Genomic DNA, 16,795 nt, shown 5'->3' on the forward strand with positions numbered 1-16,795 from the left:
TTTCAACAAGATATATTGTAAACCAAAAACAAAATAAAAACACACCTCATATGGAAAAAAAAAAAAAAAAAAAATCATTTGTACCTTAGTGTAATGATGCCATGTTTTTGGTTTGACCACCCCCGCCACTTGTTATATTTTTGTTTAGTTGCAGCACGGACAATCAGTCGATGCTGATTTTGTCCTTCCTGCTTGGGGACAAGTAACTGAATAGATGTGTGTTTTTAATACCTGCAAGTATTTCTGTTACAGGCCTGACAACTAAGAGGTTACCTTAAAATGAAAACCAAGCCACATTAAGCAAGAGCCGCGATCAGGCGAAACTTTTTTTTCTTTTTTTTCTTCTTTTCACAATTTTTCCGCAAAAAGATATTCATGGAGTCTGACTGTCTGGACTACAAACAAAACTATGCCGTCTACTTGACACAGCCATTATTATGGAACTGCAACTTCAAAATAGTTTTGAACATATTTATAGCACCAAATAGTCTGTACCATAGAAATTACAAAAAAAAATTAAAACAATTCGGTTGCAACACACACAGGTGTCTGCAGAAATGGCTGTAGTCTTTTTCATGATGGGTCTTTTTACCCCAAAACACAAACTTTTTTTTTTTCTTTTTTCTCAAATTCTTTTACAGCATTGCATTTCAAGTAGATTATTAGTATTTTTTTCCAACAAAACTCCTTTTTGATTTCCTGTTTTTTATTTTTTTTTAGTATTTTAGCCTCACAAACCATACTATGTCTACTACTAGCTTTTGTAAGACTATCACCATTCAAAAAAATCAGACTCATTTTATGATAACTTTTCACACATGGGGGGAATTTCGGGATATTTTGAGAAGAAAAAGCTGCACACATTCTCTACTTCACATTCAGAAAGTCATCCAAACAAACTATTTAAATTAAACTCTCAAATTCTTACACAACTCCAAAAAAAAATCTCAACATCCTTTATATTATCTTTCTGAACACAAGATGGAAAGTAGAGGACGCGAGAGCAGTCGTTTTCACACAACTAGAAAAAAGAGGAGTGAGACTGGCTGGACGAACGTACATGCACAACCATTCAGATACCACCGACTACCAGTATCCTAGCTCAAAAGCAAAACAGGTGGGAACAAAACTGACGAGGATAGAACAAAAGATTGTCCCTACTACCTAAACTGTGAGACTTTGAATGAGGACCAGTGTACAGAAGAATCAAATGAAACAAATTCTAAAAATGCCTAAAATGCATGTCTGCACATCGCATCACTCAAAGACAGAACATATTTTTTGAGTTTTCCTATTTTCTCTCACTTTTTGTTGATCTGATTGTTGATTACACAAGGTTTTTTTTTAAGTTAGTAAATGAAAACCAGCAGGGTTATGTGTGGGTTTTTTTTTTTTTTTTTTTGGAGGGGTGTGTCAGAAAATTAGCCTACATTAGGTTTTCCAGCTCTGAGATGACCCTGAATCATTGCTGGTAGAGGTCCAGTCACAAAAAGGAGAGGAGGGTTTCCTTCTCTCTGACAGGTGTCCTCCGCAAAACTGGAGTAGTCAAATGTTGCTGCTCCCTGGAGGGAGAAAGAAGTCAGGAAAAATGGTTAGTTAAACTATCCACGCTGCACCAGACTGTTCACTGTACTGTTGCTTCCTTTAACTCATGCTAGGGGCGGGTGATATGACCAAAATGTATATCACTCAGGGATGCTCATTTTGAAAAATGTTCTTAACCGATAACTGACCCTCGTCAACCGATTATTAACCGTTAACTGATAAGATTAGGGCCTCGCATGCAGCGATGTACCAGCTGCAGGAGCACAACAGATATTCGTTGACAGGAGTCCCTAGTTCACCCGTCCGGGAGCGTTAACTTAGCAGCTACGTTTCTCCAAACTCCATCTACTCTTGGTAATACACTGACTATGGATAAGTGCGTCACACAAACCCTACTTAAAAAAATCCAAACCATCCCTTTAAGATCCTGGAGACAGATCTGTACACAGCATCTACTATCACAGCCATCAAAATATGTGAGCTATTTAAATAGTATCCCTATTTTTTTGGTAATGGCTACTGGGGGAGTTTAGGAAAACATCTCCAGTGGCAATCAAGCTGAAATTCCTATTTGGGACAAAGAATCTGAACGGTCACATGAAAAACATTAACTGTGCCGCTGGTTGCTGCAAGATACTACTGTCAATAAAAATGGTAAAATTTAAAATATGTTTACCTGTACACTGAGATCCAGGGAAAAGGGGGGAACAGAGTGTGTTCTGCCACCAGCACTCGTCTTGCTGGTTGCCAGTTCCTCCTCCCTGTCCACTTATATTTAACAGAGGGAACTAAACAAGACAAACGAGAAGTGGTTAGTGAGTTGCAGGTGGAACACATTTTGCAGCTGATGACAAGATTATGAAACGCTGTGTGGTTAGGCCGACACTTTAGTTCAAATTCTCTAGCTCACTGATCACAAAATATTGATAGGAGATGATTTAAAAAAAACAAAAAAAACACTCACCTCTGGCACATCTCCAACAAAGTCATAAGCAATCCCATACTTGGGGATCTGACCTGCTGGTGGAGATAAACAGGACTGCGTTTCTCCTGAAGATTCCTCCTTTTGAATCTTGCCGACAGAGACGTCAGTCTGTCCACCTGCAGTCGATGCAGCTTCTGCCGTTTTGCAGTCTAAGCAAATCTCTTGCTCAGCAATTGGCAGGAGGGTACTGGAACCCTCCTGTGAATCCAGAGAGGTCTGGGCACTCTTCTCCATGCCAGACTTCTTTAATCTGGGTAAGAATTTACCAGATTCCAGTTCTGACTTCCCGTAATAAGGGCCCTCGCATTCTGCATCCTCCTCCAGAGGTTTGAGATCTGCCTGAGGATCCTCAAAGACGTCCACCGGCGCCGGGACGGGAAAACTCATCTCCTCTTTGTCAGTCTCGGCCTCTGAGTCACTCACTCCACCGGGAGATAACTCGGAGGCCGATATTGGTCGGAAATGAGTCCTGGGGGAAATGCGAATGGCCCTGTACTGCGTCCGGTTGATGCCATATATTCGTGGGTGGAAGGCTTCGTTCTCGGAGTCCGAGCACAGGATAGATTTGGGCTTGAACCCCGGACTGAACGAAGCCATGTCCTCAGGCTCAAAGGAACACTCAACATGGAGGACTTGAGAGAAGGGATTGTTCAGGTTGAAGGATGCGAACGGGTATTCTAAACCTTGCTCCTCGCTGTGCAAGCCACCGTACGATCCAAGCAAATCTTCATGGAAGATGAAAGAAAATCCCTTATTCAATCCATCTCCACCTCCTTTAATGGCCTGGTCACTCTGCCCAAAGGACACCAGAGGCCTCCACAGGGGCCTGTGTCCGGGGGCAAAGCAGCTGCCAGTGTTCATGAACACATCTGTGCCAGTGATGGTGAGCATGTCGGAGCTGGAAGCAGATGCGGCTGCAGCGGCACACTGTAGCAGGCTGTCTTGGGTGTCACTTGGCGGCACGACAGCCCAATTCTTATCGCCACTTAGTGTCTTCAACTCTCCATACACCCCTCCGAGGATGAATGAAGTGTTCTCCTTGTCAGAGTTCAAGTCCCAGGGCTTGGACGGAGTCATGTAATCCCCAGCACCATCTACCTTGGAGAGTTTGTTTTTGGCTAAGTCCTGGTTTTCTTTCTTGCCTTCCCAAAGGTGATACTCTGACCGCTGCACTGCTTTTTTCTCAGGTCCCTGAAGTGGAACTCCTTTTGCCTGCACCTCCAGACAGCTGCAGCAGTAACCGCCTGACTCATCGGTGAATAGCCCCTCGCTTGGTTTCTCTGCTCCTTGCTTTGACATTACAGATTTGTCTTCTCCTATTGCAGTCCAAATGTCCTTTATTATCCCTGAGCTGTAGTCATCACTGTGTTGGTTTGTGTTGTCCGAAAACATGCCAGTGCTGTACTGTTTACTCTCATCCTTTTCCAATGCTATGCCACAAATGGACTCCAATTTAGATTTTTTGGTGAAGGTCTGATTGGACGCTGTACTAACGCTGACCTCCTCACACTTACGGCCGGAGTCTGCTTGCAAAAAATCCAAGATCTCATCCTCCAGATATGTACCAGAGAGAGGAGGGATTATACAATCAATCTCTTCGTTGCCAATTTGAGCAGCATCCTCTGTCGGGACGTTTCCTTGCTCGTTGTCTGAACGAGTCTCCTCCGAATGTGACCACGGACTGCAAGTTCGTGTTGAAAGGTTAGAACAGTGTTCAGTTTCGTCAAAGGCACTATTTTTGGTCCATATTAGCAAACGAGACTGTTTATTAGAATGTGGGTCGAGACAGCTACTAGAATCGGTGTTGTTTTCGTGACCAACAGTGAGTGAGTCGCGGGGAAAAGGAAAAGTGGGGCTGTCATACTGCAGCTCGAAAAGAGAGAAGCAGGATGAGTTCAAAGCGGATGGTTCACTGGTGGCTTCAGGGACAGGTGGCTCCTCCAGATTTCCAGATAGTTTGCTCAGGGTGAACGAAACACTATCGAGGAGGGGGGAGAGTCGGATCGGAGAGTCTCCGATGAAGCTTTCTCCGTCTATATCTTCTGAAGTAGATGGTGAATAACATCCCCACACTTGAGCCATGTTTTCAAGATCCTCCATTAAGAATCCAACAGATCCCGAAGCTTCCTGCGAGTCTGCCCGTATTGCACTTTTCCCTTGCTGCTCAAGGCCATCTAACACTAAACAACATTCTGCCTCAACGTCTCTTTGCTCTTTGCTTTTTTGTCGAATCATGCTTAAGATCCGACTCTCATGTATAGAGTCTGAGGCACTAGTATCCAATATGGATTGATAAATGTCAACTTCATAGAAGTGAGTGAATTCAGACAGATGCTTGTCATCTAAATCTCTACCATCCTCTGGCTGAGGGCAGCTTGAGGTCCCAGTGAGTTCAACAGTTTCATCTTCTGCGTCGTCAGGCCCTTCCACAAAGTGCCCATCCACAAACGAGCCTGCCGCTAGGTATGCTCTCTGGTAGCTCTCGTTGGCAATGCAGATTCCCTGGATCCTCTCCGGCAGCCTCTCCATGTCGGTTGACAAAGCAAAGCCATCGGGAGAGTCCACCTTGTTTCGATATTTTGTTTCCAGCTTGCTTTGTCTGCTGCTGAAAGGTACAAAATACTCTGTGATGGGCTCAGTGTACCAAAGTGGCTCCTCCATGTATTCCTTTTTATCTCTGGCCTCAGCTCCGGACTCTTTTGCCTCCTTCCAGCCTGGATCTTTACGAATCTCCTTCAGAGGTCTCTTCCCCTTTTTGTAAAGCTGTGGTTGTTTGGCAGCGCCTCCAGTGGCGCTGCTACTGCTCCCTCCTGTGTTTCTTCGCTCCTCCTTGTCGATTACCTTCACCTGCAGCTTCACCTGCCCGCTGTTGCGTGTTCTCTTATTCTTTGCAGCCTCTCTGGATTTGTGCCTTATTCTAACTGCCTTGCTTCTGGATGACTTCACGTCACCCTGGTTCCCACTTGAGCTTGAGCCCGCCTCACTAGAGCCAGAAGACCAGGACCTGGGTCTGTATTTGCCCTCAGATCTGTGTCTCGTCTGTCTCTTCGAGTGGACGGTAGATTTCTCCTCCGCTGCTGCGCCACTATGGTATCGATTTTCTTTCTCTTTCTTGCTTCGTCGTTGCTGGCCTCTCTCGTTGGTCACAGTAGTGATGGTACCACATGCTTCGAGGTTTCGCTCCTTTGCAGCCTCACCTTCACTGTTGCAATCTTTTGGGGAAGAGGTATCTGTGCTGGTCTGTGGGGCTGCAGAGGATGATGAGCTTGAGTATGCGAGGGCTTTAGCCTTGTTCCACACTGTCATGATCTCTTGGAGACAAACAGGTTTCTCTGACAAAGGAGGAAAGGCTTCATAATACCTGCAGTCACAACAGACAGAGAGAAAACTTGATTTAAATGCACTCATGGCCATAGAGTTTAATGTGTGAATGTGGGTGTGTTCTGCAGACACTTTTTGGAAATACTAGGGCTGTCAAAGTTAACGTGATAATAATAACGCATTAACGCAAATTTGTTTTAACGCCACTAATTCTTTAACACATTAACGCAACTTGAGATTTTTAGGTTGTAGCGGGCAAGGTTTTAAAGCCCCTTTACAGACATGCCCACTTTATGATAATCACATTCCGTTTTGGGGCAAGTCATAGTCAAGTCAGCACACTGACAGCTGTTGTTGCCTGTTGGGCTGCAGTTTGCCATGTGATGATTTGAGCATATTTCTTTATGCTAAATGCAGTACCTGTGAAGGTTTCTGGACAATATTTGACATTATATTGTGTTGTTAATTGATTTCCAATAATAAATATATACATACATTTGCATAAAGCATATTTGTCCATGTTGATAAGAGTATTAAATATGTAGCAAATCTCTCTTTAAGGTACATTTTGAACAGATAAAAAAATGGGTGATTAATCGCAATTAACTATGGACAATAATGCGATTAAGCGCAATTAAATATTTTAATCGATTGACAACCCTGGTAAATACACATATTCACAGATCCACTGTAGCTTACATTTCCACCTGGTCCTTTGAAGAGGGGGACTCAGCTCGCTCTGGAGACTGAGAGCCATCAGATTTCTTTTGAATCTGTTTTTCCTCTGTAAAAAAGAAAAGAAACATTAAGACACCTTATCAAAGATAAGATAAGATATTATTGTTCAACTTCTTCCTATTTCTTAATCAAAAAGTTCTAAATATGATAATAAAAAGGGTATTAGCCAAACCTTTCTGTTTGTTTTGGATGTCCTTTAGTTTAGAGCAAAGCTCTTCAACCAGGCTCTCAATTCCAGAGTTCTGCACAAATGAGAAAGACAAGAAACAGATTTTTGAGAACTCAAACTAAATATCACGAACGGCTGATATCAATCACATGATGTACTCATATACCTGTGAACATGACAAACAGGAGCTTGAACAATAGTTGGGATTGGTCTGAGCACATTCCAACATACTAACGTGTTTGGCAAAAGTTGTCATCTGAAGACTTTGTCTAATGAAATGGCACACCTTACTATAGAACAGGAATGACTGATGAAAATGTCAATATCATGGTTACTGATACTACATGGTAGTGATTTATTGTAGAGATCAGTTTACTTATCAAAATCCTGCCCAGGTATTTTAAGGGGGGCACTGAGTACCAGCACTAGCATCTGACAAAAAAGATGCAAAAAAAACAAGCGATGACTTAAACACAGAAGAATTTCTTTTTCTTACTGCAAAACATGACTGACGAGATCCAATAGCCTTAGGTAAGAAAGAGTTCCCAAAAGCTACATTGACCCCTAATGTGACCCAAAAGAAAGAATGAAAGGCATGAGGTTGACACAAGTCAAGCCAGCTGACTTGTGAGAGCTTAGGCATGCTCAGCCATGACTGTGCTATATTTAGCTACGGTGCAGAAATGCTTTAAAAAAAAAATAAAATAAAATAAAAAGGGATAAGCAACAGGGCGAGTGATTGCCTCACTATGTTCTGAGACACTGAACATTTACTACATATCCTGTTTATCCTGTGCCACCTTCTCACGTTGAGCATGAAAAACACACAAACAACATGGGTTTGAAATAAACAAGCGTAGATCGGAGTAGTCAAATGGCAACAAACAAATCACAACATAGCTGCTCCTCAGCACCAGTCCAGCCACACACACACTTTGGCTCGCTCGTTTCCTGTTCACTCTACCAGAAAATAATATTCCTTACCATGCCACCTCATGAAAAGCAAAGTTTTCTCCTGCCCCGTATTTCCTCTTGCATCATTGTGCTAATGCCGGTCAGCTGACAAGCCGACCGACTCCGCTGCTCACTGCTGCAATCCTGTGCAGCGTGTGCTGGTTAAAAAATAGACTGCAGAATCCAGTCCCCGGAGAGGAGCTCAACACTCCTCCTCTTGCCTTGCAGACCCTTCCCCCCTACCCTCCCCCTCCAGCTTTATGTTGTGTCATTCTCAACTAAATCACACCTCCCTTACTACTGCTGGCCACTGACGAAAAATGTCAGCATGTCTCTCAGTCGCTTCTTCAATCACACAAAGGGTATGGAAGAAAATGAGTATACTTCTAGGATATATGCTTACATGCTAGAGGTGTAACGATTCATCCACTACATTGATGTATTGATTTATATTCCTGCGATCCAACTAGGTACTCAGCAAGTTGTCCTTCATGGGGAACGTATATCGGTCTAAAATCGATTTGCAAGGTGAATAATCGATTGTATCGATACTAAGAATTTGCACCTTGTATTTAAGCATGACAGACGTTATATGGATGTATTATTTTTTAGCACTTTTAACAGTAAAGAAATGTTAAACGTTACTCCGGTTCACTCTCCCTGTGTATGACGCCATCGACATGCGCCAGCAGCGCATCTCAGAAAGATGACAACAAAACGAAGGATGGCTGATGGCGGGGAAGAGCCAGACGAGCAAGAGATTTTCAAGCCGTGTTTGAGTTCCAGCGTGTGGAAACATTTTGGCTTTTGCACAAAAGGGAGTCCTTGATAAAACACTAATTGTTTTCAGAATATGCAACAGCCAGATAAAATGCAACGGCAACACGACCAATCTTTCTACGCACCTACTGAGACGCCAATATTATTGCTCTACTGTTTATATTGAAAATGAGAACAGAAGCAGCAGGTTAAACCGCTGTTCATTTAACTTGAATAGAGGTTGGTTTATTTAATTTTTTGTTGCACTACCTTGTATCTTGAGAACTGAAGCAGCGGGTCCTTAAGTTGTACTTTTTATTATTTTCCAAATAAAAGGTGTATGCATTTGCCATTAATCGTTGTGTTTACTTGTTTATATGCATAATTAATTTATTTTTATATTTATTTCCATCCATCCATCCATCCATCCATCTGCAACCGCTTATCCCGTTAGGGGTCGCGAGGGGGCTGGAGCCGATCCCAGCCGACATTGGGCGAAGGCAGGGTACACCCTGGACAGATCGCCAGTCCATCGCAGGGCTAACACATATAGACAGACAACCATTCACGCTCACATTCACACCTACGGGCAATTTAGAGTCCACAATTAACCTAACCTACATGTCTTTGGACTGTGGGAGGAAACCGGAGTACCCGGAGAAAACCCACGCTAACACAGGGAGAACATGCAAACTCCACACAGAAGGGTCCCAAGCTGGATTCGAACCTGCAACCCTCTAGCTGTGAGGCGCCAGTGCTAACCACTGCACCACCGTGCAGCTATTTATTTCAAAATAAATATTTTATCTGGCAAAAAATGTATCATTACACCCCTATTACATGCATATGATGCAAGGAAAAACTTTAAACTGCTGACCTTAATATAACCTTTCCAATGAACTGAAGGTGTGGCCACCCAGGCAAATGAGGTGACGATGCATGTACAATGAAGCTCTTCCCTTGTTCAATGCTTTAGCCCCCCACACTGACATAGCTTTATTCAGTGTCTATTCACCGAGAGTTATGCAATTAATATCTGCATGACTGCACCTTGACAAACAAGGAATACTACTGTAACACATTGTTGACATGCCTCCTGTGTTCAGAATGCTTTTTCATTCAAAAGTTTCATATAAGATGAAACAGTTCCTGCTTCCTGTAATGTTTTTTTTTGCATTCCTCCAAAGCTTAAGTGATTTAAGTTAATGATTATTTTACACTACAGGAAAAAAACAGTATGTTGTAACAGATTACAACAGTCAGGCTGAATGATAATGATGCTTACTTCATCAGATGCAGAGCGGAGGCATTGCACAGCGGCTTGCTTCTTCATTTCCTCAAGACTCAGGTCGGTCCCTCCTTTCTTCTTGCTCTTGCCCCATTTCTTCCCAGTTCCCTTCTCCCAGCCCAAGAAGATGTCGTTTTCCTTTCACAACAAACGGAGAAAGGTTAGTGTTAAACAGTGAAACAACCCTTTTAAAAAACATAGAAAGATTACACAAATTATATAATAAATGTGTATAAACATTTCTATACAGGCTTATATACCATAACTATTAGCACACAAACTGCATATAGCTCCTTTCACACAGCCTGTTGGTGGTGGGAATGTTACGTCGTTATTCAGCTTCGCCGTTCTGCATGAAAGGTATGAACACAGAATGTAGGAGCCTTGTTGCTCCGCCGCTAAAGCTGGGCATACTCTATACGAGTTTAGAAATGTTGTTGTGTAATTCCTACTCATACTGTACGAGTAGATTGATTGTGATGTGAAGCCAAAGCTCACAATTTATGTGCTCACACTATACAGTCCGATCGTCAGCCACGACCTTAGTGCTCACACTGTACGTATAAAATAGAAAAAAAAAACAAGACCGGATGGCTCCTGCGGGCCGTTCTGGCTGTTGACAGTGGTCAATAAAGATTGGTTTGAAAGCTCCGAGGCAGGTAAAGTTTGTTTGCTAGCAGAGGTCTGTACGGGTCACAATGCTAACAAGGCAGAAACGTCTTGATCATCTGTACCATGCTGTCCGCTGAAATGTCTAAAAAAGAGGCAGCAGCGTAACGTTATATGGACTCGCTGTGGCTAGGAAGACGTTAACCGGTCCTCGGTCCCCCCGTACGCTGCACGGCAAACGACTCCTGACGAAGCTGAAATTCAGTCCGACTCTAAAATGAGTCATGCGGTTAAAAATTCAGGCCAGAAATGGGCTAAAATCGTACAGTATATGCCCAGCTTAAGCTGGCAGCAGAGATAGTTGCCGAGCCAAGCTGACATCGGTGGGATTATTGTGTTACAAGTCACGTCTCTTTTGGTCCGAGAATGCCGGTATGCTACCTAAAAATCACACACACTACGCCACCGTTGTTTGGTTCAGTGTAAAAAAAAAAGCAAAGCCAGCGTAATGGCGGATCTTCTTTACTTCTTTATGGAGGAATCTCTGTGTGAAAAGGGCCTTATGTCAGTTTAGTTAGTGGTACAAGTGCCATGATGTGAAATAAAAGCCCCATTGTTAACCTCTCCTGGCAAATTGATGTCTTCCTCTAACGAGGCCATTATATTCAAACACTAACTTCCCTTCCTGAGTAAAGCCCACTGCCCACTCATTTGACAATGCAAAAACATAAACAATAATTTTCTAAGCTTTTTGTCTTGACTAGGAATATTTCTTTAAGGTTTTAGGAGCCCACCTGGTCCTGCAGGTCATAGTCGTAACTGTCATGCAGGAGAAGGCTGAGGACGTAGCGGGTGTAAATCATGGCATCAATCCCGCACTTCTCAAGCTCCTGGCCGAGCCAGCTTTGTACTGGACCCAGCGACTGGAGCAGGGACATCTCTGAGGCAGGCAGGGGGCCCACGAGGGGGAAGGGGCAAGAGAGGTTTTCAGGAGGAGCAGGACCGTCTGAATCGGTGCTCACTGGACGCATGGGACCTCAGGTGTTGGCCATTCTCAGGTGAAGCAGCATTGTGATGGGTAGTTACTGTAGGGTGGTCGGTGGAGAAGGGTACAGAGAGAGGACGAGGCAGAACCTTGGGAAGAGGGGGGCAGTCACTCCAGAAGGACGCACTGAAGGGGCTCTACATGGGGAGGCATGTAGGATGATTTTTTTTTTTATTATTGCTTTGAGCAAAATGGGGCTTTTACTCGTCAGGCATGGCTTATGCTGCTGATAGATCTCAGCTGCTGGGCAAAACACAGGACGTGTTTGCGTCTCAGTCGGAGGGGTCCATGTTGGGGCTACGTCTTACTTCACCGGCACAACCTGAAACAGAGCAAACATGCGTCAGTTTCTCAACATTCAATGCAAGCATTTGAAAAAACAAAGATATAGTCAAAGACCTTATTCACAACTCCATCACAGAGCCAAACAGCAAGAATCAAGGCTTCTTTATATTTAAAAAAAATGCATGGAGGGACGAGGTCAGTGTTTTAGGAATGTAAATTATATTTTCCTTGATTTTAAAAAGGGAGAGTAACAGGGAGACAAATGTTATGACAGATCCTACACAGCATATAAATCTTGTTCCTTCTCCCAAAGGATGTAGTCCGACTGTTCATAGCCCTGCTTACCAGCAAGCTAATGGGCTCCTGAGAGAGCATGAGCTCTTTAAATAATGCAGACAACAGTCACACTCATGATCACTTATTATGGTGGCAAGTCCTCTTTAAAGTGATAAACAGGTGAACAAGGTGATGTGCATTTTCCTCAAAATATATATTTATGTGATTTTTTTGTTTATGTTATGTTTATTTACTTTATAAGATACAGCAGGTTTAAACTATTTATTCTAACAGCTCATAGTGAAGTGAGATAAACAGGATCATCAACGAGGGGAGACGGGAAATATAAAACATTGATGGACAATATTTACTCAAACTGCTTTTTTTTTTGTTTTTAACAAAACAGTGGACTGATCTTCCTACAGATATTGGAGTAATGTTAAATGCCCCGTTAGAGGCGGCTCTTTCCCTCGCCTCTTCCTGCTGCTCTGTAGCCGGTTTGTGAGCGTCACTGGCCGGCTGGCGAGCAAGCTACGCCCGCAGGCGATTGCGGAGCTTTTCAACTCCAAAAAGGCAGCTAACCACAGGTTCCTGTTAATTTATAATGGACATTTGTGTTGTGGTATTTAAACAAACTACCCGTCAACAAGGAAATAAAAGGTCTGTGAGCGTGACTGCCCGGCAGGCGCTAGCTAGCTGTAATACGGCAGTTTGTGGAGCTTCTAAACTCTGAAAACGTTGGGAGCAAATGTTCGATTCGCCATCTAATATCGTAAAACTGTCAATATTCAAAATCTACACAGTTGATTTCTCACCTCAAAATGTTTCAGAAGTGAATTTCGTGATGAAAATGTAAAAAACAAGCCATTTTTGGCTGCTGTTGTTGTAACCGTAGCCTGTACCGTTCCAGCGCTTTGCATTGTGGGATACAGTACTCGAGGTAGACTGGTCCGATGCATACTGGAGATTTTGCTCTTGTTCGCACACTGCATACTACATGCTACATTTTGGCCAAATCAGTACGTACTACTAGTATAGTATGAGGTTTCGAATACAGCCTAACTGACAGGAGAAGTGGTCAATTTGAAACACCTGGATGGATCACAGCAAGGCTTGGTAAAACTCCTAAAACAGGACACACCACTTTGCGTTGTTATTCCCTTCATTACAACCACAAAACAAACAGCTGCATAGTTTTAATAGTGAGTAATACAGACAAATATGTCCTGGATTAGTACCCATGACAAAACAACAAAAACAAGCAACAACTCCAGTAGTTGAGTATATAACTGCACGCTTTGCTGTCAAGTGCATGTGTTTCATATTGGCAGCAGCGGATTAGGGGGACCGACGTGAAGAGCAAAGGGAGGCTGCGGCGATTTGATTGGCTGGCCTGGTCGTCACTCACAACAGTGGTGGGGATATTATGGGGTTACCCATAGAGACGTCAAAAAGGGTGCAATATAAGAAGTTTTGTAGTATGTAACCGTACTATTTCAGCATCCTTTCGTAGAAGAGCAGTTAAATAAAGATGGATAACAGCTGAAAGGTTAGCATCGATAATTGCTAATGCTAAACATGGCTGACCAGTGTCTACAACCCCAGCTGTTTCTTGTATGCACACTAGCCCCGTTAGTTAACGTTAGCTAGCTTTAACGTACGGCTTGTTGTTGTGTGACCGAGGGAAGAGGAGGTAGACTAACTGTCAGACGTTTTCAGATGAGCTAACTTAAGTTAGCCAAGTTAGTAGTAGCCAGCAAGAGCTGCTGGTCTCATGTCATTATTAGGGCGGTTTATTATTATTATTTTGTCGTTTAAAGTTACCTAACATGCATCATTCACGTGAGATTTGCACTTTACACTTACTTTACACTATACATCCTATATACCACTTTATAGACTGCACATATGTACACATTACATTTATTTATTGTACATACTACATTTATTTATTGACGACTGTATAATGTTATATTTATTATTGTTTTTATACTAACGCAAAAAAAATCATCATAAAATAATGAGAAGAAATTAAATAAAATACATTTAAAACCAGTGTATATATGGTTGCATACATATACGGGTTTTAAATATATTTTATTTTATTTCTTCTCATTACTTTATGATGATGTTTTAGAGTTTAGAAAATGCCACTTTTTCAGTTATAGTTTTGACAAAGCAACCATACATACACCGATTTTTAAATGTATTTATTTTATTTTATTTCTTCTTATTACTTTGGTAGAGTTTTCCACCTCTTGAAACTAAACTAAACTTGAAACTTTAAAGCATGTGAATGATGCATGTTGATCATTGATGAATATAATGTTATATATGTTAGGCTTTATTACACGGAGTACACACATAATCAACAGTCAGCAATATGTATAAATTAAACCACAACAGAAATACCTTAAAAAAGTCCTTAGAAAATGTCACTTTTTTCAGCTATAGTTTTGACAAAGCAACCATACATGCACTGATTTTAAATGTATTTATTTTATTTTTATTATTTGTATTACTTTAGTAGAGTTTTCCACCTCTTGAAGGAACTGGTAGTCCTTCTACCTTCTACAGTGACATTAAGAGTCCTCCATTAGATAGTTAGCTAGCAGCTAACTACAGTTAGTAGTAGCCACCAAGAGCTGCTGGTCTTGTGTCATTAGTTTTTTCCTCCAGGCCATCAGACTTTTAAATAGATAATTCATACGACACCTTCTCACACAAAAATATATCTTATACTGTATATACTGTAAATGTTCTTAATGTATATGTTCTTAATATGCCTGTATATGTTTGTATATGTTCTTAATATGCCTGTATATGTTCTTAATATGCCTGTATGTTTGTATATGTTCTTAATATGCCTGTATATGTTCTTAATAAGCCTGTATATGTTCTTAATATGCCTGTATATATTCTTAATATGCCTGTATATGTTTGTATATGTTCTTAATATGCCTGTATATGTTTGTATATGTTCTTAATATGCCTGTATGTTCTCAATATGCCTGTATATATTCTTAATATGCCCGTATATGTTCTTAATATGCCTGTATATGTTTGTATATATTCTTAATATGCCTGTATATGCCTGTATATATTCTTAATATGCCTGTATGTTTGTATATGTTCTTAATATGACTCTATATGTTCTCAATATGCCTGTATATGTTCTTAATATGCCTGTATATGTTCTTAATATGCCTGTATATGTTCTTAATATGACTTTATATGTTCTCAATATGCCTGTATATGTTCTTAATATGACTGTTTTCTCAATATGCCTGTATATATTCTTAATATGCCTGTATATATTCTTAATATGCCTGTATATGTTCTTAATATGCCTGTTTATATTCTTAATATGCACTTGTACAAAGTATTTTCTTTTATAATTGTAATATAACTTCCCAGCTTCCCAGCAAAAAAGCATTTCACACGATTGTACCCGTAAAACCGGCGTGACAATAAACATCTTGAATCTTGAATTATTAAATAATAATAATAATAATAAATTGGACTTATATAACGCCTTTCAGAAACACAAGGACGCTTTAAATGGTAAATGGACTTGCATTTATATAGCGCTTTTCTAGTCTTCCGACCACTTTACAAAATCATACTAATAAATAACACAGAGGAGAAACTACAGCTGAGTAATTAAAGAGCGATGTGTAGGAAGAGTCAGCTGAGATCAGAGGCCTTGATGAACAGGTGCTGTTTGAGGTGTTTTACTGAAAACACCCAGGGATGAAGCATTTCTGATCTCAGGAGGGAGACAGTTACAGGCGGTTTATTATTATTATTTTGTCGTTTAAAGTTACCTAACATGCATCATTCACGTGAGATACAGTTAATTTAACGTTAACTACGATGTATCCCCGCTAAGATTACAGTTTAACGAGCAGGTGAACGGTTGCTTCTTCTTCTTCTACAGTGACATTTAGAGACCTCCATTAGATAGTTAGCGAGCCACCATGCTAACGGTCGCTAACGGTCAGAGATGTCCGTTAGCTAAACGACCGTTGGTAAAAACGACCGTTAGCGAACGTTAGTTAAACGACCGTTGTCTAAACGGCTGTTGGTTTAACGAACGTTATTTAAACGACCGTTGGTTAAACGAACGTTACTTAAACGACCGTTAGCGACCGTTAGCCAACGTTAGCCTTCCCGTACGGCTTGTTGTTGGTGTGACCGAGGAGGAGGAGGAGGAGGAGCGGCTAACTGTCAGACGTTTCACCCTCTCAAAATGTACGCCATATCGTCACACAGCGAACACAGTAAGCTCACTAAAAACACCACCAAAAGAAGCTTGTTTTGTTGTACCTACCTTGCCGTTGGGCTGAAGTAAAGAGCAGTTAAAGGCGGAGCGGCGGTATTATGTCTCTACCGCGGCCGTTCCGAGCTCTTGCTCTGGAATCCGCTGCGGTAGCATCGCGTCGGTCGTATCATGGACGCCGACACTAGAAATGGCGCTGTTTCTTTCACGTCCAGTGCTTCAAGGAAACCGGCGACATTCCGGCTCAAGACCGGAGGAAGGTCACGCCTCGATGACGCTGAAGAGTCGGAGCCAAAATGGCCGCTGCAGGAGAGTCAGTTTCATTGTGGCTCCCTCCGCGTTCGTATCTAGGCAACAAGACGAACTACTGCCCGTCCTATTCGTTGTAGGGGTTGATTCCTCCGCCGGGGGGGTGTTGCATCAGAAGCACAAACTAGTGCTCTTATCAGCTGTACTCAAACTAAAGTCACATGATGGATAACACTGAGTGGATTACACTTTGATTACATCTCTTTGGTAAAAAAAAACCCACATATAAC

The 16,795-nt window shown here is 41.8% G+C and overlaps 1 protein-coding gene and 1 long non-coding RNA gene across 4 annotated transcripts in view; one reads left to right on the forward strand and one right to left on the reverse strand.

Annotated features, from left to right (window-relative positions):
• kiaa0232 (KIAA0232 ortholog) lies at positions 1–16,594 on the reverse strand. 2 transcript variants are annotated; one of them, XM_037758070.1, is made up of 8 exons: positions 16,308–16,594; positions 11,163–11,735; positions 9,757–9,897; positions 6,762–6,831; positions 6,551–6,635; positions 2,510–5,891; positions 2,222–2,333; positions 1–1,562 (listed from the first exon to the last, which is right to left on the reverse strand). In XM_037758070.1, exons 2-8 carry the CDS (start codon positions 11,397–11,399, stop codon positions 1,546–1,548), a joined length of 4,044 nt encoding a protein of 1,347 aa, XP_037613998.1. In that variant the 5' UTR covers positions 11,400–11,735; positions 16,308–16,594; the 3' UTR covers positions 1–1,545. The 2 variants fall into 2 exon arrangements, with proteins under 2 accessions (XP_037613998.1, XP_037613999.1); XM_037758071.1 differs by lacking the exons at positions 9,757–9,897; positions 11,163–11,735; positions 16,308–16,594 and adding an exon at positions 7,743–7,949.
• Positions 16,077–16,795, forward strand: part of LOC119481298 — a 27,069-nt gene continuing 26,350 nt past the window's right edge. The window contains exon 1 of one of the 2 annotated variants that reach the window (XR_005205164.1): positions 16,077–16,257. This is a non-coding gene — a long non-coding RNA (uncharacterized LOC119481298). The remainder of the gene's footprint in view (positions 16,258–16,795) is intronic. The other variant, XR_005205163.1, reaches the window with a different exon arrangement.

The sequence above is a fragment of the Sebastes umbrosus genome, chromosome 22 (assembly GCF_015220745.1).
Source record: "Sebastes umbrosus isolate fSebUmb1 chromosome 22, fSebUmb1.pri, whole genome shotgun sequence".
NCBI lineage: Eukaryota > Metazoa > Chordata > Actinopteri > Perciformes > Sebastidae > Sebastes > Sebastes umbrosus.